This window comes from Ictalurus punctatus, chromosome 22 (assembly GCF_001660625.3).
Source record: "Ictalurus punctatus breed USDA103 chromosome 22, Coco_2.0, whole genome shotgun sequence".
NCBI classification, from domain to species: Eukaryota; Metazoa; Chordata; class Actinopteri; order Siluriformes; family Ictaluridae; genus Ictalurus; species Ictalurus punctatus.
This window is the reverse complement of record NC_030437.2, coordinates 12,284,623-12,306,825: the sequence shown is the minus strand read 5'-3', so window position 1 is coordinate 12,306,825 and position 22,203 is coordinate 12,284,623. Positions and strand designations below refer to the sequence as shown.

The window sequence follows — 22,203 nt, the reverse complement described above, 5'->3', positions numbered from 1 at the left end:
CGGAACAGTTCCCTCGACCATGTTTCATATCAATGCGATATGAATGAAGTGCCTGCTTTTTTATTGTAAAGGAAAATAAATTCAGCTTTGCCAAAAAAGTTGACAGTTTGTTACACTGTGTTTAAGGGTTTTAGACCATTCTGTGTATAATGAAATAAGAAGTGTAGCTACAGTTGAGGTCATAAGTTTGCATATGCCTTGCAGAATCTGCAAAATGTTAATCCTTTTTCTTTTTTTTTTTTCTTTTTTTTAAATAGGAGGGACCATAAAAATGTTATTTTTTACAATTTCGTACAGCCCTGAAGAAGCTATTTCACATAACAGATGTTTACATATAGTCCACAATAATAACTGAATTTACACAAATGAATCAGTTCAAAAGTTTACATACCCTTGATTCTTAATACTGTGTTTTGTTACCTGGATGATCAACTACTGCTTTTATGTTTTGTGATAGTCCCATGAGTCCCTTGTTTGGCCTGATCAGTAAAACTGCCCAGTTATTTCAGTGAGAAGTCCTCTTCTGTGGTTTACCAAGTTCATGAGTCACTCTTCTGTCACTTGATACCTCTCACAAATATAGCCCTTGACTTTTACCCGTGTCCTGCATATGTTAAAATTCAACTCCAGACTGAAGTTGTCTTCCATTCCCAACGCGGGTAAACAAACGAGGAACAGAAACATGTCAGATCAATCTGCTTTTGACACAGATGTGTGGACTCTCACACGGTTTGTTGTGGAGACGGGGAGACAAGCTAAAGGTGCGACTGGAGAACTTACCCAGCTTATCAACTCCATGCTAACAGCTATCAAAGCCATTTCATCTGCTGTGAGGAAAGCGGGACTTGCTCACCTGTAAGTCCTGGTTAGATGTTTTATGATTGCAAAGGGAGGATGAATGGGAAGGGGATGATGCCAGTTTTTTGCCAAAGGTGTGGCATCCTACCTCAAATGTAGTCAATCAGCAAGATGTTTTGGGTGTGCAGATTTTGCTTCTTTAATTCTGCACTGAAGCTTTAATGCTGATTTAGTGAACAAGAAATGGAATCCTATGGCCACCAAATACTGAAATCATTACACACTTCCCTTAAGGGAAAGAGTTTTGCTAGGCAACAAGTTATCATTTGAACACACAAACAAAATTTCAACAAAATTCAAATTTATGATAAATTCCGTACAATATTGGCTCGTGGTTGTGACAGCTCTAGAATTTAAGGGATCCAAAAGAGTGGTGGGATTAGCTTATTTATTTATTTATTTATTTATTTATTTTACTGAACAGGCATGGAATTTTATATGGTCGGTGTTTGTTCTAGCTAGTTTGTTCTAATGCTACTTCTTTTTAATGTTTACTTGCTACAGTTACAGAATGTTTTCCTAAATAAATAGACAAATACCTACAATATCATCCCTTACAACAATAGAATGTGGTACCATAATGGTTGTTTGATGATATGTGATGGTACTACCTTGGTTTGACCAATTATACCATGGTGTTTCTCAATGCCATAGAACTACAGTATACTGCATACTCCATGGTACTGTCAGCTACTTTACACAAATACGGTGGAGTACCATTCAATTATATCCCTAGAAAGCTACATTGTACCACAGCATGAATTCATTTATTGATCTTGAAGCAAATAACAAAATAAACATTAAATGGTTCTTTTTGTTTTATCGTTGCCAGGGATTCATGCACATAAATCATGCAGATAGCAGATTTATTCAATTTGCTTGCCAATCTTAGATCATGTCAGCCTATATTTCATTTAGTATTCACTGAATCTGACAGTCACAGTGCAGTGCACAAAACCCCATCTATATTCACTGTGATATGAAGGAGACAAAGATAACAACTAGTCAAAAAATCTGCAATGTCTATGGGGAAAAAAAATAAAGTCAGAACATTTCAAATGTGCCAGAAGGACTGCTGCATAGTTACAGGAGAAGAGATAGCACTGGCAATACTGGAGCTAAATGGACAAGTGAGAAAACTTCTTCAACCTTTCACTTTACTATGCTTTAGTCGGTATTCATTAAAATATATATACATATATATATTCAAACGACAGGTTGAAACAGCGGTCATACGATCAGGGTAAAAAATATCAAAGAATATTTAAAATATAATAAAGAATATAATAAAGAAGTTGCCCAGTGAAGCACAAAGCAAATTACTCTTGAGGCACAGCATAAAATATAAGAAACAATAATATTATATAATAGTTGGATTCACCAGTTAACACTGGTTTACCTAACCCTAACCCTTATTGATAATATTTAACTGATTATAATTGATACATATAATTGATGAATTATATATTCAGTGTGTCTATTAGTAAAAATTAGAAACATATGCAAAACGTGCATTTATTGATAAAAGACATACCAACTATTACATAAAAACTCTTCTGTTCATCTCATCTTTTGCTGTTATTTCTCAAGCCCTCTTTACTTCCTATCTAAGCATGCCTGCTTTTTCCATCATGCTGCATGAACTTTGGTGTGCTCTGTCAAAAAAAAAGCCATCCACCTAACAGCCTACCAATCTACCAAAAGTCTCCATTACTTGCTCCCTGGCAAAACTTCAGAGTGGACTAGATGAAGGAATTGTGCACTTCTACTCTATAAAGAAGTAGTGTCTTTACAATTACTATAAAGCAGTAGCAAATACTACACATGAAAATTTATCAGCAGGAATGTTCAAACCTTTGGCTAATTTAGTAAGCTGTGACAGTAATCTAAGTAATATAATTTCTGAGTGACTGGTGAATATGCTACAGAACCATAGAAAAGGTTCATGTATGCTATAATGAATTCTGAAGATAAAGATATTGGTACAAATCCATCAGATTCACCCCCCTGTATTACTCTAGTTAATCATTTATAAATAGCATCATAGCCTTTTTATTTGACCCACTGTATGATACATGAGACCTATGACCTTTGTAACTGAGAAACACTACTTAATTAATGGCACAATACATTTATGTGGATTGTAGAAGTAGTTAAAATGGTTGGTTCTCGTTAAGACTTGAAACAGAATTTCTCCAATGGGGCTAATATGGTGATTATTTTGACTAGATAAAGATCATATCATTATTTTCATATCCATTCTAGTAGATCATTTCATATTTGCTAGTAGGAAATTTTAAGTAATGTTCCCTATACACCTAGAGAAGGTACAGAAGGGAAAGAAGGAAAAATCTTTACCATACTGGACAGGTATCACTTTATCCAGGAACAGAGTGTGAGGTGAGAATACACCCTGGATGGGATGCCAGTCCATCATGAACACACACATTCACCACTACAGGCGAGTTAGTGAAACCAGAAGAAACCCACTTGGACATGGGAAAAACAGACAAAACCCCCACATTCCTACACATATATCGCTGTAACCCACTGGTGTATAATACATTAAGCTGTAGATATAAAAATATTTCTGTATATTCGTTGGGCTGATGTAATTGTTACATTGTTTTTGTGAGTGTGAACAACTGCCAAGTTAAATTGCTCATAAATGAGTCTTTTAAAAAATAGTTTCTGTGTGCTTTTGTTACTATATTACCTATCCAACAGAGTTTTAAGACTCAAGGTATTCTTAGTCCTAGTGAGTGAGTATGAGGATGTATTTATTGATAGACACTTCAAAGCACTTCTGTACTGTAAGTTAAGGAAGGGCATCTGCCAAATGCCATAAATGTTAATGCAAATGTTTGGCTGATAAAACTGACTCTGACACTTATTACAATTCTAAAGACACTGCAAAAAAAAAAAGTCACCCATGTGTCCTTTCTGTACTTCTGTATATTTCAGTCAGGGCATTGCTGGGCACATTAACGTTACCGGTGATGAGGTGAAAAAGCTGGATGTGCTGTCCAATGATCTGGTCATCAACATGCTGCAGGCCTCTTACAGCACCTGTGTCCTCGTCTCTGAGGAGAACAAAGAAGCCATTATCACCCCCGCTGAGAAACGGGTATGTTCCAATGTGTGCACTAATGTCATCACTTGGAACGTGATTAAATTCTTTTTTTTTTTTTTAAATGTCCCACTATTTTGGTTTAAAACCACATGAAATGTGATAGCTGAACAAAAGCTGTACAATATGCGACACTACATGGTGACAGTAGACTGCTCTGCTGAAAAAGACAATAGAATCTGGTTTCCACTACAAATACCATTACAAACCATCAGCTAACCATTAAAACCATGACCATTATTGGTCCCTAATGGTATCCACTAGACATAATATGCCACCAATAGAAGGCAAGAAATTACTAGTAGAGACCCACAGGGACCATTAAAGTTTCCATTAAAACCAATACAATTCCCAACATAACCATTAAAACCATTCTAAGTACTATGAGGTTGTTGTTTTTTAAGTGATCTTAGAATGAAAGAATTCCCCAACCATAACAAATTACACATATGAACAAATGGTCAGCTAATCCAGAACATAGGATACATATCTTTGCACATTTAATGAAACAAGAAAATTTTGTGATACAGCTCCACAGCATATCTCCAGTAGCATAGCAGGTGGCTATTTTAAAGTAATTACTAGCACAAAACAATGTGGCCATCACGGCATTAGTTATATGAAATTGCAGCCAATGCAAATTGACAAAATGACAATGCTATAAAGAATTCAGCAACCTCAACAAATGGCACAGATGAAGGAGTGGCCAGCTAAGCCAGCCAAAATGGAGCATGCTAATGTTAGCAACTTTGCACACTAGCTCAGTGGAAAGAATTATAAGTCTGGAAAAAGCCAATTCATTTTAAAATATATAGATAGTTCTACCAGTAGTCTAATTATATAAAAATATTTTTTAGAGTGTTTTAATATTATTACTTGAGAGAGCTGAAGGAATAGTTATACTCTGCATGCACAGCTTCTTTTATATAGCATTAACAGTAACTGATCACTAGATGGTGCTCCATTTACCGGAATTTCACAAAACTACAGTATATACAGTTCAGCACAAGTCTCAGTACAACGTAGGTGTGAAATCCCTGCTGAAAAAAACCAATACAAACCCTCATGTGTAATGGTTTTAATGGTTATATTGGTTATTGTATTGGTTTTAATGGAAACTGTAATAGTCCCTGTGTGTGTCTACTGGTAATTTGTTACCTTCTATTGGTGGCATGTTATGTCTACCATTAAGGACCAATAATGGTAATGGTAAAGGTTTTAATGGTTAGCTGATGGTTTGTAATGGTATGTGTAGTAGAAACCAGTAGAATTTCCAGCAGGGATGGCTCTCCATCTCACCTGTCCACTTGGGATCAGATCACCCAGATGTTTTAACTAAGTCTAAGTCAAAACTAAATCTGAACAGGGCTTCAGTGGGTTCTGTTTTGTGTGCTTTCTAAAAGGGAAACCTTTGTAGGTTTAAGGGTTTTGCAGTTGTGATTTGGTGGCATCTAGTGTTACAAAAATAAAACTGCATTAAAAATGTCTGGCTTGTTTGTTTGTTTTTTAAGTAAAGTTGGTTGGTTGGTTGGAGTTTGATTTCAAATGATATATATGATGTATGCTACCAACTCCACTCCACCTCTTGTTTGCAGGGAAAATATGTGGTGTGTTTTGATCCGCTGGATGGCTCCTCCAACATCGACTGCTTGGCACCTATAGGCACCATCTTTGCCATCTACAAAAAGGTTAAATATAGCCAACTTTAACTGTACTAACACAGTGGATAAACAAACATTACTGACATAATTCATAAACTATTCCATGACTAATTTCTATTGAATATGGCATGTCTCTATGATGCTTCTCTATTTGTGTTCTGGTGCTTGACATAATTTTCTGTCGCTCACTTTTAGTTCACACAGTAATGAACACAAGTACATAGAATTATGTAAAACACACAAAAGTTCTCTTGATCATACACGAATGTCACATGGTCTTGTGTGTTGTCAAAGGAATTGTGTCCTTTGCCGTCTTTTAATTAAAAACCTAAGAACTTACCTTCTGGAAAATACATGGAAGCCAATAAGTAAAATATAATAATTGTATTAATTCAATTTCCTGTTATTTTAAAAATAGATTATTACCAGATTATGTTCCAAAATTCAAATCTAGTGGGTGGACAAACCCGTAACAACATATTAATATCACAGACTTATTATACAGTCAGGTCACCCTTTCCCTCAAAAGCAGCTTTATTCTGGAATTATCGAGACATTATCAGAAAAGAATATTTGCACCATAGGGTGCACTAGGTTCTGGCAAATTGCCACACATATGTTGGCTGTTATTCAACCACGCAAAGCAATCATTGGCACTAATGTTTTCCATGAGACAGCTTTCTTTACTGTTATGGTTCCCCCACTGTGCTGAAGCAGTTGGCAGCAGACGTTATGGGTTGAAGGAATTCTTTGCCTTCCTCCAAAAATAAATCTGTCCAGATGTAGGAAGTATGGGAATAGTTGACTCATCACACCATTTATTTTTTTTGTATTGTTAAGGGTTTTTTTTTTGTGTATTTTTAAGGTTTACACGCATTGGATACAGAAGGTTTTAGAATGGCATCCATGCCATGAATTCCAGATTTGTGAAGCTAAAACATTTGTTTTTGTTGAGATTCTCTGGTTATCTTTTGGATGCACTTTTAGGGCATTTAGTGGTTCTGTGGTGCAGCGATTCTTGACTTTAAAAAAATTATTTTAAGGCCCCCTTTATGGATAGTAAGTGTCAGTGTAATTATCTCAGTTTGATTGGTGCCATTTGCCATTTGGGTGACTGAATTATTTGACCTCTTTGTAAAACGTTAGTTGCTTCATGTTACTTTGAAATCCGAGTGGTATATCACACTTCCTTTATAGCTCATGCATGCTGTTATTTGACAATAAGATGTGTGCAGCTGTTTATTGTAATTGTGGTTTACTTGCTTCAAAGTTCACAGCACAACATATTTGCATGTGTTAACTATGCAAATTAGAAATGTGTTAAAATAAGTAAACAATCTCGTCTATACTCGTTTAAAACTAACAAAAATATTCACTAGGTGGTGCTGTAACACATGAGGTGGTTTTGATAGTCTGCCCCAGAGGAAAGCACACTGCCCTACAGTATACATGCGTGTGAAGTAACACACAGCCAACAAATCATCCATATTGTATGATCTTATACAGTGCTGTGAAAAAAGTATTTGATTTATTCTGTTTTTGTGTATATCTCATTCTAAATGGTTTTAGATTTCCAAATAAAATACAACATAAAACAAAAGTAACCCAGGTAAACACACAATAGTTTTCATTTATTTATTTATTTATTTATTTATTTATTTTGAAGCAAAAAATGTTATCCAACACATATCACCCATGTGAAAAACTAACTGCCCCCTTAAAGGTCAGTCTTTCACTTACTTCTAGGACTAGGATTTACTCCTATGCTTTGGATCATTGTTTTGCTGCATAATCCAGTTACACTTGAGTTTCAATTTACGAACTGAAGACCATTCTCCTTTAGGATTTTCTGGTAGGGAGCAGAATTCATGTTTCCCTCAATTATTGCAAGTTGCCCAGCTCCTGAATTAGCAAAGCATCCCCACAGCATCACACTTCCACCACCATGCTTGACCGCAGGTATGATGTTATTTTTGTGGAATTCTATGTTTGGTTCATGCCAGATGTAACAGGAACCCTGTCTTCCAAAGATTAGTGTGTTTTGGAAAAATTCAGACAAACCTTAATTTTCTTCTGGGTACGCAGTGGTTTTCACTTCGCCATTCTTCCATGAATGCCATTTTTGCCCAGTGTCTTTCTGATGAGTCATGAACATCGACCTTTATTGAGCAAGAGAGGCCTGTGGGTCCTTTGATGTTGTTTTTGGTTCTTTTGTCACTTCCTGGATGAGTAGTTGTTGTGCTCTTGGAGGAATTTTGGAAGGCCAGCCACTTCTGGGAAGGTTCACTACTGTGCTGTTTTCCCATTTGGAGAAAATGTCTCTCACTCTGGTTCTCACTGTTGTCCTTTGGAGTCTTTGAAATAGCTTTGTAGTCCTTCCCAGACTGATGTATTTCAATTACCTTCTTCCTCATCATTTCTGGAATTTCTTTCAACTTTGGCATAGTGTGTTACTGGGTAAGACCTTTTATCCAACTTCATGCTGTTGAAAAAGTTCTATTAAAGTGTTGATTTAAATGAACAGGGTTTATAGTAATCAGGCCTGGTTGCAACTAGTCCAGCTGAACCCCATTATGAATGCAGATTCAAAGATAGGGAATTAGTAACTATGGGGGCAAATACATTTTCACATGGGCCCAGTTGGTATTGGATAACTTTTTTGCTTCAATAAATAACATTATCATTTAAAAACTGTATTTTGTGTTTACTCAGGTTGCATTTGTTTTATCTTAGATTTTGTTTTAATTTCTGAAACAATTTAGTATGAGATATACACACAAACAGAAGAAATCAGGATGGGGCAAAGACTTTTTCATAGCACTGTATAACGGAAACCACTCAGTCTGGTTTCACTGGGAGAAAGTCTTTACTTTTGTGGGTTAATATCAAATTGATTGCACAGACTTCATTTACACAATGTGGTGTAAAGACTATAGAGATTTTTCTGTCTCTTGGTCTTATTCTCCCAGGTTTCAGAAGATCAGCCCACGGAGAAGGATGCTTTCCAGCCAGGGAATCAAATAGTATGTGCCGGTTACGCGCTGTATGGTAGTGCCACTGTAGTGGCTCTCAGTACTGGAGCTGGACTCAACTTCTTCATGTTAGATCCAGTGAGTACCAACAAGACAAGTGAAAATTGCAAAATACCTAGAGTTATTCATTCCACTCACTCTAAGTGAGTGAGTATCTGTATATGAGTATATAATATTATGCATCTGTAATATTGTAGTTGTAGATGTTTTTGGTTTCTGTTCACCTGTCAATCATGTCAGGCATTCTAGCCTAGACAGTAATGTTTTAGAGGAACACTGAAGGGATGAATTTTCAGTTTGCTCGCTTCACCTAACTTCTGCCAAAGTCACTGACCAAACATTCTCTTTTAGGTCCTGACACTTGGTTTCTATCTAAAATTATTTAACAAACAGCTAACGTTTTGCTAAACTTCAACCAGCCCTTATATTCCTATGTGGTTCAATGCTGCTCAGTAATAAAATACTTGCTCGCTATTTTATTTTCACTTCTCATTTAATCAGGTTGAGAGCTACTTTCAGTGGACGGTACTGAATATTTACTGTTATTGGGAATGTACACTTGCTTCCCCTTTCCCTCCCATGAATTGTATATGCCAGTGTCCAGTGAAAATGAAAGCACAGGTGTAAACATTGTGCTGTTCCTCTTCAGGCCATAGGCGAATTCATCCTGACAGAAAGAAATGTGAAGATCAAGAAGAAGGGGAAGACCTACAGCATAAACGAAGGCTATGCCAAGTACTTCGATCCTGCAGTGACCGAGTACATAAAACACAAGAAATTTCCTGAGGTAGGAGTAAACCTAGGGCCAGATTTCTGGATGCTCATGTTCTCTAATGTTTAGCAATGTCCTTTTGAACAACGTCCTTTAGTTCAATTTTAGATAGATAGACAGATAGATAGAAAGATAGATAGTTGGATGGATGGATTGATGCTGTGGTTAGATAGATTTATTGATCCCCAAGGGGAAAGGTGGATGCTACAAAAGCAGAGGACACTGAAGTACTAGACAACAGTATAACATTAAACAAATATTAACAATTAATACAGTGCAAAGAGACATCAATAATTACATGAAAAATACAGTATCATGTAAAAAGGTGCAAAAATTCAAGGTGCAGAAGGACAGGATGATGATAATAACAATAACAAAAAAAAAAATAGGTGCAAAACTACAATAAAGTGTGGAATAGCAGCAGACATTCATTCATTCGTTCATTCATTCGTTCACAACAACCAAGTGATGTTGATCCATGTATGCATTATATGTGTGTATGTCTGTATATGAATAAATTCTGTCCAGTTTTCTCAAGCAATAAAATGGACGGTTATTATAAAATACCCCGAATAATTTATCAGCAAATTGAACAGTATTTGTAAAAATAGAGACACCGCGTGCTTGGGGATTCTCCTGAAGGCAGGTGTGTACACAGATGTGAGTCCAAGAGATGATGGTCATGTGGCAAGGACTGAAATGACATCTTTCACATTTACAATGATTAGACAATTGTATTACTGTTATTTCAGTGTGACTTTCAGTGCAAACTAACCTGAAGATAATCTCTCTTAAATAAAAGGGGTCATTTTATTTGAACAAAACACAACTGCCAGTTTTCAACAGTACACACTAATTGTTCTGGCCTTCATTAGTCTCCAGCAATTACTATTATTAAGCACTCTTTATTATTCTTTAAAATATTATTTATGTTCATAACACATAAAGACAAACACAGGGAATAAACCGGTTGTGGCCATTCCCAAATCTGCGTCCTTGACCCATAAAGCTAGTGGACATGTGAGGACACAGTTTCCTCTGTGCCTGACAGTTTCCTGCATCAGCTGACCCTCAGTCAGCACCGATACACAACCCGAGACTGCTGATGTAAAGTTTACCGCACAGGTTACAACATGTTAAACGCGTCCATACGGAACTGATAGATTCAGAAACTTAAGCACACTTCTCACATGATGATACAGGCTCCTCAAAAAAGCTGAATGTGGCTGTTTTACAGTTTACCAGCTGCCACCTCATGAAATTAGAGATTATTAATGATTACGTAACACTGATAGCTTACGTTTAAACTTTGTTAGCCTCTACTCCTTAACAACCCATCCATGACTAAGCCACAGCTGGAATTGTTGCTGTATGTCCAGTTACTATTTATACATATTTCTCATCTCCATATATGATATTAAAATGGTTTCTAACGTATCATTTTTAACAAGTGTCGTTTTTGGAGCTTGTTTACAGGATTGTGGTGACCCTAGACCTCAGTATTCATTTGTGTGTGTGTGTGTGTAGGATATAACATGCTTGCTCTAGTCAACATACTTTTCTGCCAGCTCATTTCAGTTATATCATGACTAAGAGACACCTGACTTTCTTTTCCACACACACACACACACACACACACACACACACACACACACACACACACACACACACACACACACACACACACACACACACACACACACACACACACACACACACACACACACACACACACACACACACACACACACACGGTTATGTTGAAAAGTGATGTTCAAAGATTTCAAATATTGACTTCTTTTCCAGTCTGAACTCTGATCGTGACTGGTGTTTGTCTGTGATTATTAGGTGGCTAAGCATTTTTTTTTACACCCTGCTGTTTCATTGAAGATTAGCAGTGTTCTAATGTTCACAGGCTTTAAATTCAGTTATAATTAGAATTCGATTACAAATCTCATGTTAAAGTCTTAACATTATCAAGAAAGCTCTCCTAATTGGCCACAAGCTCACTATTTCATTATTTTGACATTACCAGATTTTACAAAGAACTTTGTTTAATACTCCGATAATAATGCTCAGTTTACACCCTAGCTGATCCACACTACAAAACTTCGATTAAAAACAAAAACAATACTACAAATATCTTGAAATATAATGATGAAAATGATTCAGAATTCTTACTTGTGTGTCAATGTCAGTCCAGTTATTTGAGTGTTCCTCAAATCAAATGCTCTGAGGGAAGCTGCATCATCCAAATGTTCTGAAGATCATGGGAATGAAAGTACAATCCTGTTAACCAATTTATAAAATAAAAGTAAATTATTGATTCACAAAATTAATTTTAATGCCCATGTACTCAACTTTAATGTACTCATTGGCATGAGTTAACCATATTGTGCATTTGATTATTATTTGCTAAACAAAAACCTAAACAAAAAAAGCTCCTCTCATCCGTGTTACTTTAAACCATGTTAAAGTAGTGGTTAGCACGCTTGCCTCACACCCCCAGGGTTGGGGGCTTGATTCCCACCTCCAGCCGGTGTGTGTGGAGTCCTTCAAGGGCTTCCTCTGCGTACTCCAGTTGCCTCCCCAGTCCAAAACAACGCATAGGCTGATTGGCATTTCCGTCCAGGGTGTCCCCTGCCTTGTGCTTGGCTCCCCTGTGGCCCTGTGAAGGATAACTGGTATGGAGAATGGATGGATGCTTACATACATGTTTTCATAGATTCAGTGGTGAAAAATCATTCAAAATATTTTTTTAAGCAATTCAAGGGCTAAATGCCACTTTGATTGTGAAATCACCCTTATAGTTATATAGTGATCTGTAATTATAACACTAAACATTGTTAAGGAGGTTACAGTATATTATTATGACAGTATTCGGTGATACAGAAATCTGAAATAATAATACCATTAACATTTTGTTATAACAACATAAATCTTAAATCTAATATTTCCAATCTCACCATTGCTTGAAATAGGTTACAAATCAGACAATCAAGGAAGTTCCGTCCTTTTGATAACAAAAGGTTAACACTGGTTGTCTTATTCATTGCTTTATTAAACACGGGAACACAACATTTACCATGAACCATATAACTTAATGTTGCGATCATATATGTCTTGTCATATCACCCTACAAAATGGGAAGTTTAAAGCAGATACTTAGATGTACCAAGACAACTGTCATCAGGTTGGAACACGGGAATGGCCACATTTCACTTCCTTATGAGAATGCTGTGCAGAAATGAAACCTGTGTTTAATTATAGTATGTTCAGTGGTTGTAGAGACTGCGTCACGTTGGCACAGGCTTGCAGATGACACAATTTACATGAAATCTGCAAATTCATTCACTGTCATCTTGGAAACGCTTAAAATACTGGGCATAGTAATAGTCACATTTTGCAGCCCTGATGTTGCGTTTTTGTAATGCGCTGCTATGACTATAGGTTATGTTGCAATAAAACTGAGATTCACTGAGAAATGATGTAATCTTTTTGTTTGTACAAAAATGTAAATATTTTGTGTTTGTGTCTTGCAGGATGGCAGTGCTCCATATGGTGCCAGATATGTGGGCTCCATGGTTTCAGATGTGCATCGTACCATTGCTTATGGCGGAATCTTCTTGTACCCTGCCAATGAGAAGAGCCCCAAAGGAAAGGTGTGTTATTTCATATGGTAACATATTTACAACGCTTGTGAAGGAAAAGCAAATAATGCACTGATGTTTCTGTGCTGAAAAAAAATGAGGCATCTAAAGGCCAGACACTAGAGCATAGACACTAAGAACAGAAACAGGATATGCTTCTGTTTCTGTATTCTGTTTCAACCAAGCAGAACACAAAACATCAGCTGATGATTTGCTCCAATTTTTGCTTGAGTATAGCCAATGCAACAATTTGGAATGTCCTGAAAATGAAAGAAACCACTAGTGTACCAGTTATCACAAGAAAGGGATATGCAACCAAATATTAAGTGTTATTTACTTTAATTTACGTTGTGTAACACATCTAGATGTAAATATCAGGAAACGAAAGCTGAAATTCTGATCCATCATCTATTCAACTTTTTTTTAAATTTTTTTTTTTATCTCAAACCCAGTTGTCTTCAGTGTATAGCAAAAACATTGGCCTTGCTGTTCCAATGCTTTCAGAAGGCATTGTACTTTGTCATTATCTGCATTGATAGATTAGGCAATCTTTGTGAAATGTAAATATTTACCTCTATACTGAAAGCTGAATCTTAGCTGTGTCCATTGAATCAGCCCATAGATTAGCTCATGGTCAGCACTAAAGGATGTTTGCCTTCTGACTGTAAAACACTGTAAGGGTAGATGAGAGCTCATTTTTGGCTGATGTGTTTTGTAATAAGTCATTGAGCAATGGCTAAAATAAACACTGTAGGGCCAGTGTGCTCTGCCTGTTATCTGTGACCCAGATCTGCTCCTGTCAGTGGATACAAGCAGTCTTTTCTAGTATCATGTTGTAGTGAGAAAACCTGGGACATTAAACATTCAGAAAAAAGAGAATCAAAAATACAACAACAACAACAAACATTTTTAGTTTATTTGAGACTATAGTAAAAGTCTGTGTGGCACTGCTAGCCTTTACGATCCAATTTGGTTACAAAAGAGGGTCTCAAGGGAAGCAATGCATTAAAAAAATGGCAGCTATCAAAATAGTGATTGGATGGCAACTGCACTGCTGAAAAGGTTGTAAGTTTCTGTTAAACCTGACAGAAAAATAGTTCTGAAACTTTGCGTGACTGAAACTGACATGTTATTGTTACTAGACTCAACGATAAGCGGTTCACAGACTGGACTCAAACATTTAAATCAAACAACATGCATAATATCTATGTGGCATAATACATTGTTTAATATGTTATTAATCGCAAGAAAATTGGATTAGGAACATGATATGCACTGAAAATTCTCTCATGTCCTTCTGCCATTCTAAAAAAAAAAAAAGCTAGCTAGCAAATTAGTCACTAGTACACTAGCTTGTATGTAGGTAGATAAACTCAGCGAAAAAAGAAACGGCCATTTTTCAGGAGACTGTATTTTAAAGATAATTTTATAAAATATAAAAACGTTTTAGAGATCTTTATAGAAAAAGGGTTAAACAATGTTTTTCATGCTTGTTCAATGAACTATAAACAATTATTGCTCATGCACCTGTGGAACAGTCCTTAAGACACGAACAGTTTACAGGCTGTAGGCAATTAAGGTGACAGTTACAATAAGTTAGGACACGAAAGAGACGTTTCTACTGACTGTGAAAAACACCAGAAGAAAGATGTCTAGGGTTCCTGCTCACCTGCGTGAACATGCCATAGACCTGCTGCAGGGAGGCATGAGGACTGCAGATGTGTCCAGAGAAATAAACTGCAATGTCTGTAATGTAAGACGCCTAAGACAGTGCTACAGGGAGACAGGAAGGACAGCTGATCGTCCTCACAGTGGAAAATTACATGTAACCGTGTGTGTCCCCCAGACATGACTGTGAACTTGCAAATGTCTTGGTGGAAGTGTGGAGTAACATCTCACAGCAAGAACTGACAAATCTGGTGCAGTCCATGAGGATGAGATGCTCTGTAGTGCTTAAAGCTGGAGGTTACACTAGATACTCACTTTAATAATGACTCCCACTCAGGTAGTGCTTTTATATATTTAACAGCACTTAGTACATTTTTAACTTGTCAGTACAATAATCATTTTGTCCATCACTACCATTAATAACATTAGCTAGCTAGCTTGCTTAGAGGAGAGGTTCTGTGGATTCTGATCTCCTCTCCCATAATTTGTACTGTTCTTATAATCCACATATCAGACACATCATCAGAAATTATAACTCACTGAATCAATACTAAATGTGAATTTAGTATTCAGTGATCAAAACTGAGTTACCATGTAAAAATCACATTATAGTAGAAGGCTACTTAAAGTCAGGTGAATAAACTTGTTTACTTTTGAAGGATGTGAATTAGGGTTCATATTGCACAACTTCCTCCATCTCTCCTTCTCTGTGTAGTTGCGACTGCTGTACGAGTGTAACCCTATTGCCTTCTTAGTGGAGCAGGCTGGAGGAATCGCCACCACTGGCACACAGCGTGTCCTGGACGTGAAGCCCGAGACTGTGCATCAGAGGGCTCCTTTTGTAGTGGGGTCTCCGGATGATGTGGAGGAATACCTGTCCTTTGTCAAAAAATATCAGAAATAGGATTTTTCCTGTACATATCTGATTTGTTCAATGCTGTCTAATCAGCAGTATAGCCATGTTTAATTCTGATATGAATTACATCCTGCCAGTAAACAGGCGTGTACCAGTGGGTGAACATGTAAATCTTGTCATGCAGGGAAATCTTATGTCTTACTTTGCAGTCTAAAGTCCTAGGCTCTATAACAATCTAGAAAACATGGTTTAATATTAGTACCCATGTTAGTAACATTTCATTAATTGTAACCTCCAGTCTACATTTCCTTTTTTAAGTGTTGTTATCTCAGAATGAGATTTTGAATCTTCAATATTCAAATCATGTAACTAAAATCACTTCCTTTCAGTTTCCAGAGTAAAGCCTCAGGCAATGTTCCCCTCCCTACCTTGGTTCTCTAGAATATTGTGGCTGACATTTGCTTTATGTATCAAGTTTGTCTGGAAGTTATTTGGCAACTCCCCTCTTCCTGGATCTTCAACTGTTTTGCTCAGATTCACTAACCTCCTAATACGCTGGCTCTGTGTAATGGACACTGTCTACACTAACAACATGCTGACTGTTAAAAGAATAAACTGATATGCTGTACTCTAAAACACTCATTTGTTACACAGCACTCTACCAAATTAAATATACAGCACTGCTTAAAAGGAGTATTTGCCCCATCCTGATTTTTTCCTGTATCTCATACTAAACTTTCAGAAATTAAAACAAAAAAAGGTAACCGGTGTAAACAGTTTTTAAATGATGTTAATTATTGAAGCAAAAAAACAAAACAAAACAAAAAAAAAAAACCTTGTCCAATATCAACTGGGCCTGTTGATTCAATTTCAGAAATGATGGAAATATATTTCAATCAGTCTGGGAAGGATTATAAAGCTATTTCAGGCTCCAAGACTCAAAAGAACCACAGTGAGAACCAGAGCCCAAATGGAAAGGGGGTGGGGTGGAGTGAACTTTCCCTGAAGTGTCCAACCTGCCACAATTCCTCCAAAAGCACAGCAACTACTCATCCACCAAGTCATAAGAGAACCAAGGACATCAAATGGACCTACAGGCCTCTCTTGCACCAATAAAGAGCTCACTGTTCATGACCCCACATTCAGAAAAATGGCATTTATGGAAGAGTGGCAATGTAAAACCACTGCTAACCAAGGTTAAAGCTCATTGGAATTTTGGTAAACACACACCTTGACAATCCTCAAACCTTTTGGGAAAATGTTCTTTATATTGAGGGGCCAAAAGTGGAACTGTTTGGAAGACATGGGTCCCATTACATCTGGTATACACCAAACACAGAATTCCACAAAAAGATCATACCTGTGGTCAAGCATGGTGGTGGAAGTGTGATTGTGTGGGGATGCTTTGCTGCATCAGGGCCTGGGCAACTTGCAATAATTGAGGGAAACATGAATCCTGCTCTCTACTAGAAAGTCCTAAAGGAGATTGTCAGGTCTTCAGTTCATAAATTAAAATTCAAGTGCAACTGGATTATGTGGCAAGAGTGAGCCAAAGAATAGGAGTAAGTACTAGTAGTAAATGAAGGACTGTTTCAGTTGATGGAAGCATGTGGTTGCAGTTATTACGGCTAAAAAAAAAAAATAAAAAAATAAAAAAGGTGTGATCCCCCCCCCCCCCCCCCCCCAATTGGTGAGGTGAGTTTGATAACTTTCTTGCTTTTTAATATATTTAAAAAAATAAAATAAAAATAAGTTATCCAACAACTGTTGTGATTAGTCTAACCCCTTGCCCCATTTAGAAACCAGATACTTTTCACAGCACTAAATCAATCAAGTCAGGACTAACAAGATTAGTCAATTCCAAGATTTTAGTCAACTACTGTACATGTTCAAAAGCAATGGCAAATCTTTGTAAACAGCCTGTGTACATACATTGATTATATTTGATCTGACTTAAGCAATAAACAAAAAGATGCACTTCAAGAAAATAAAACCCAAACCAGGCAATGACCATCAGCCCATGGTTTAATTGCTTGGAGGGGGGGGGGGGGGGGGGGGGGGGGGGTGCACAGGAAACTGAAATGTGTACTGAAACTGGTTTAAGTGATCATGAAACAAAAGACAAAAACAAGAAGGCATTTACATTTTGGCTAAACACCCAACTTAAATATTTACATAAAAAATTAAGACCCTACTTAAAACAATTGCATAAAACTGTTTCATGAAAGACCTATACAGTTCTGTTCAATAGGTCTTCATTTCACACACAAATTGGGATGAATACTTTCCCTTATCACAATTAACAAGCTCTTCACTGCAGCTGTGCGTCACAACACCAGGGAAGACACTTTATGGTAGTGAACTACTGAAGAGATTGAGACAAGGCCTTCTGAAAGCCTTGCTGGAGGTTCTTCTTAAACCAGTGGGTAGCTGGCTGCTGTAGCAATGCCACAGTGGTTGTGTCTGTCCTTGGCCATGTAGATGTAGCCTTTGTTGCCCCACTGTTCACTCCAGCTGTAAATAGAACAAAGCCAAAATTAGGAGTGTCTGTCAGGTCGGGAATTGTCATGCCAAAATCTAGCCTGACAACTGCCATTACTTTCACAATTTTGGTCTTCTACCATGAAACAACCCTAGAGTTTTAAGGGTCATGGTGTGGCATTTGTCCAGCACTTACTGTCAAGCCATCAATGAGGGAAGGGTGGTGGAAAATGAAACATTATGCTACTTGGCTTGATAAACAGCTACAATCTGATTACCTGCATACATGCACACCCACTCATTCATGTATCCATTTTGGCATCTCACTATAGGGAGACACACCTATGACTCTTAGAAGCCCTCAATACAGCAAGCTACCCCTTACTGTAAGGTTCTGACACTAGTGTACCTCACTGCTTCAGTTAAATATTTGGGCACCCCCCATTATTGTTGCTCTACATACAAGTTGACTCATACCTGTTCTTGACAATCCAGTACTTCTTCCCATCCACATTTTCACCCTCATAGCCATAGCCAACCACAAGAACTCCATGGTCCAAGTCCTCACTACTGCAGTCTGCCTCATAGTAAATACCTGCGGACAAGACAATAGATTCAACACAAAGAAAAGGAGCTGTGCTAACCAGAACAGTCAATTTGGGATTCAGACTGCCAAGTTACATCTGTAATAGCACCTGCTACTGTTGAACCAAAATGCATAGTAGCTACTGCAAACAAAATGAGTTGGAACCAATTTTTTGGTCACAAAGAACAAAACAGACCTTAAATCTCACCTGATTGGTAAAACTGGAAGGACTCATGTCCAGCATCAATGGCTACAGACACTGGACCAACTGCAGTCACAGCCTTCATCAGAGCATGCTCTTTACCACTGGTGATGTCCACAAAGCCAGTGTCATTAGCTGCACTATAACTGGGATCGTAGTGGCAAGGCTGGTCATCCTGAAAACAGCATACAGTTAACAGGTTAGTACTCCTTTTACAACGACGCCAATATGGACAACACCCTAAATTTCTAGTTTAACCTGGAGAAAGTAACAACTTACAGTTCCAAGGTAGGGGTAAAATTTTTCAGTGTCCAAGCCACCATTGTCCTTGATGTACTGGAAGGCCTGGTCCATGAGTCCCCCATTGCAGCCCTCATTGCCTTCAGGACGAGAGCAGTCAACCAGGTTCTGCTCACTGAGGGACACCAATTTGCCAGTCTTTCTGAACTGCTGACCCTCCATGGCTCCAGTAGTACTAAAGGCCCAGCAAGAACCACACTGACCCTAAAAGAACAAGGATAACAATTATCTGCCGTCATGTCTCTACAACTGGAGTAAAAACCACTGGTCCTGAACTTAATTGCACATTGAGCAGGGAGGAAAAGGGGGTGAGGGGGAGGGGAGGAGAGGGGGGGGGGGGGCATGTGACTAATGTGCAGACATTTACTTAATGTCAGAACTGCCTACAGCAATTACATCTAACCGTTATACAAAGCTGTGCAACCAGTTTTATCCTACAAGAATCTTAAGCCAGATCAACTGAAAGGGCGGAAAGTGCACAATGTGTTGAACACTCATAAGAGTTAAAGGCAAGTGCTAAACACCAAATTAACAACTTTGCAAATTAAACAGCCCTGAGCATTTTGGACAATAGCAATCAATGATGAGTGAAGTTTTCATGGCAATCATGAATTGATGAAAAAGTAGTCATGCATTTGATGACTAATAATTAATTCTTAAGAATGAGGAATCACAGGCATGAACCAACATTCAAGTTGTCTTTAAGGCTAGTTGAGCAAAATTCTTCACCTGGTCTTTGACAGGAGTTACATATCCCTTCTCTCTCCAGTCCAACTTGCTTGGGGCCTCCAGAAAGTTAGGCTCCATGAAGAGAGATCCCCTGATCTTCCTCGCCTTGTGCTTGTAGCCATTCATGACCTGCCTGAATTCCTCATGGGGCTAAAGAGAGATTTCAAAAGACTGCATTAGACCATGAATTATGCAAAATGATAAACTATGAAGATGTACTGTGCAAACAATTGTCTCAGTAGTAGAGAGCAGTTTAATAGGTATATGCATCGAGTTTATCTTCACAAGCACACAATGTAATGTTTTTTAACATGTAAACTTCTAGTTTAAGGCCACCAGTGATCATTGGTCATCTCTTCTCTCCAATTGCCCAATTCAGATTAAGACAATATTCTGACTTTCAGTTTTATTCAGAAATTTTTTTGCATGTAGACACATTCAGAATATCTACTGAAAGGAGATATGCACAGGCTGCAAGGAATTGTGGGTACTAACAGATGCTTAGCTGTAGGCAAGGTATTGGGACAACTCAGGCACACTTACAAAACCACCATGTATACAGGAATATTCCATTCCAATGCCTGTACGTATAGACATTCAGAAAATGGCTGCAACCTGAATACAGACCTTAAACTGAATATCACATGCATGGAACAGTAGTCAGAAACTCTAGGAGTTGACTTGACTGATTACATTTCAAAGCAGTTTTTAGGCTAGCTGTACAAGAAGTAATATTTGAGGACAACAAGCTGTTGTCATCATGCTCACCATGTCACCAAAGTGATTCATTGCCAGGCGGTAAGTGTGCTTGCCCAGCGAGTGCTCCAGGTTGTGCAGCTCAATCTTTTTCAAGTTCTTCTCCCAGACCATTCGCCGCCATCCTTCTTCCTTCTACAGGGAGAGGAAGTGATCAGGTTAGTCCACAAAACATGAAGGTTAAAAATAAAAGATGTTTGGGAACAAAGAGTGCACTTACCTCGTGATAGTCTTTATTATGCCACTCCTTCCACTGTTGCCAGTGACCGTCTAGCTCTCTGTCCACAGTGGGGGCAGCAGATACAGTGCTGAGGCACACAGCCAGCACGGCCAAACACAGTCTCATGGTGAAGAGCTGAAACAATCAAATGAAGGGAGAAAATGTTTCCATGGAACATCAAGGACAATTTCGAAACACCACACACACACAGTCAGAGAAACAGCTGGTGTGACGTCACGACACGCGGCTCTGCAGTACACAGATAAGAGCTAGCTAAATAAATAAATAAATACAAACAGCTGATCTCAAACAGAGCTGGGGGTTTATATTTTGAGCTGATACATTATGCTCGTTTATATTAAACAGACTCGTCTCACAAATACTATTTTTTTCGGTAACAACATTATGGCGTCTGTCGGAGAAGGCTTCGGGAAAACAGGGAAGGGACGCGCTGTTCTTTTGTGGCCATCAGCATTCAGAACGCTGGAGCTTCCCGGAAAACGAAAATGAGACTGAAACCCAAGCACGGAAATGGAGGACAAAATAAGAATAATGGGAGATAAGAGACAGGATGGAAAAGGGAGTTAAAACAACCTCTATGGACACGGATAGCAATAAACATTTCATATCGCGGCGTTAAAGAAGCCGAAACAGTTACAAATAAAACCTAGTAAAAGCCCAGACCGGTGTAGGCTAGTAAACATGTTCAAGACGCTAAAACAAAGCGGTTTAGACCAACGCACGACGGCCTTGTCGTAAACACACAATAAACAAGGCCATACTCTAAATACAGACTGCATTCTTCACAGAGAGATTTTTAAATTAATCAACAAATCACCTAAACATACACACAGATAAACTCTCCAAACTAAACATAAATTAAATAGCACGCAAAAACACAAAATTTAATTTAAATACAAAAAAAAACAAAACCCAAAACAACAACTCTTACCTTTTCTGAGGAAAACTTGAAATGAATAGATTTCGTCGAAAACAACTGCAAGTTTATAAAGCCTGGCTTCAAAGACGCAATTCCACGCTTTCTTATTGGCCGAAACGCATCCTGACTCCGCCCCCGCCCCGACATTAATCATCCAACATGTGATCTGGAAGCACGTGGTTCATTTCCCGGCTGATGAGGTTGTGTTTTTCACACATTATGATGAAACGCAAGATTTGGGTGCGTCTTTGAAGAGTTCATTTAATCATCGTTTATGATTAATCTCCCAAAATTGGGTAAGAAACTCGAAGGATAGATGGGATCCCAAATCACATTAAAACGACATGGTAAAGTGGGTCTAT

General features: G+C 37.9%; 2 protein-coding genes across 2 annotated transcripts; one reads left to right on the top strand and one right to left on the bottom strand.

The window, feature by feature from the left end:
• The first annotated feature begins 231 nt into the window (after positions 1-231).
• Positions 232-16,320, top strand: fbp2 (fructose-1,6-bisphosphatase 2). Its single transcript, XM_017451790.3, has 7 exons — positions 232-855; positions 3,823-3,985; positions 5,584-5,676; positions 8,619-8,759; positions 9,331-9,468; positions 12,996-13,115; positions 15,487-16,320. Exons 1-7 carry the CDS (start codon positions 611-613, stop codon positions 15,673-15,675), a joined length of 1,089 nt encoding a protein of 362 aa, XP_017307279.1. The 5' UTR covers positions 232-610; the 3' UTR covers positions 15,676-16,320.
• Positions 16,321-17,477: 1,157 nt separating this feature from the next.
• Positions 17,478-21,886, bottom strand: ctsla (cathepsin La; the record flags this gene model as incomplete). Its single annotated transcript, NM_001200253.1, is given in 8 exon segments — positions 17,478-18,141; positions 18,586-18,703; positions 18,903-19,071; positions 19,176-19,400; positions 19,926-20,075; positions 20,694-20,816; positions 20,902-21,036; positions 21,854-21,886. Coding segments are annotated over 7 exon segments (1,011 nt in total). The 3' UTR covers positions 17,478-18,041.
• Positions 21,887-22,203: the final 317 nt, after the last annotated feature.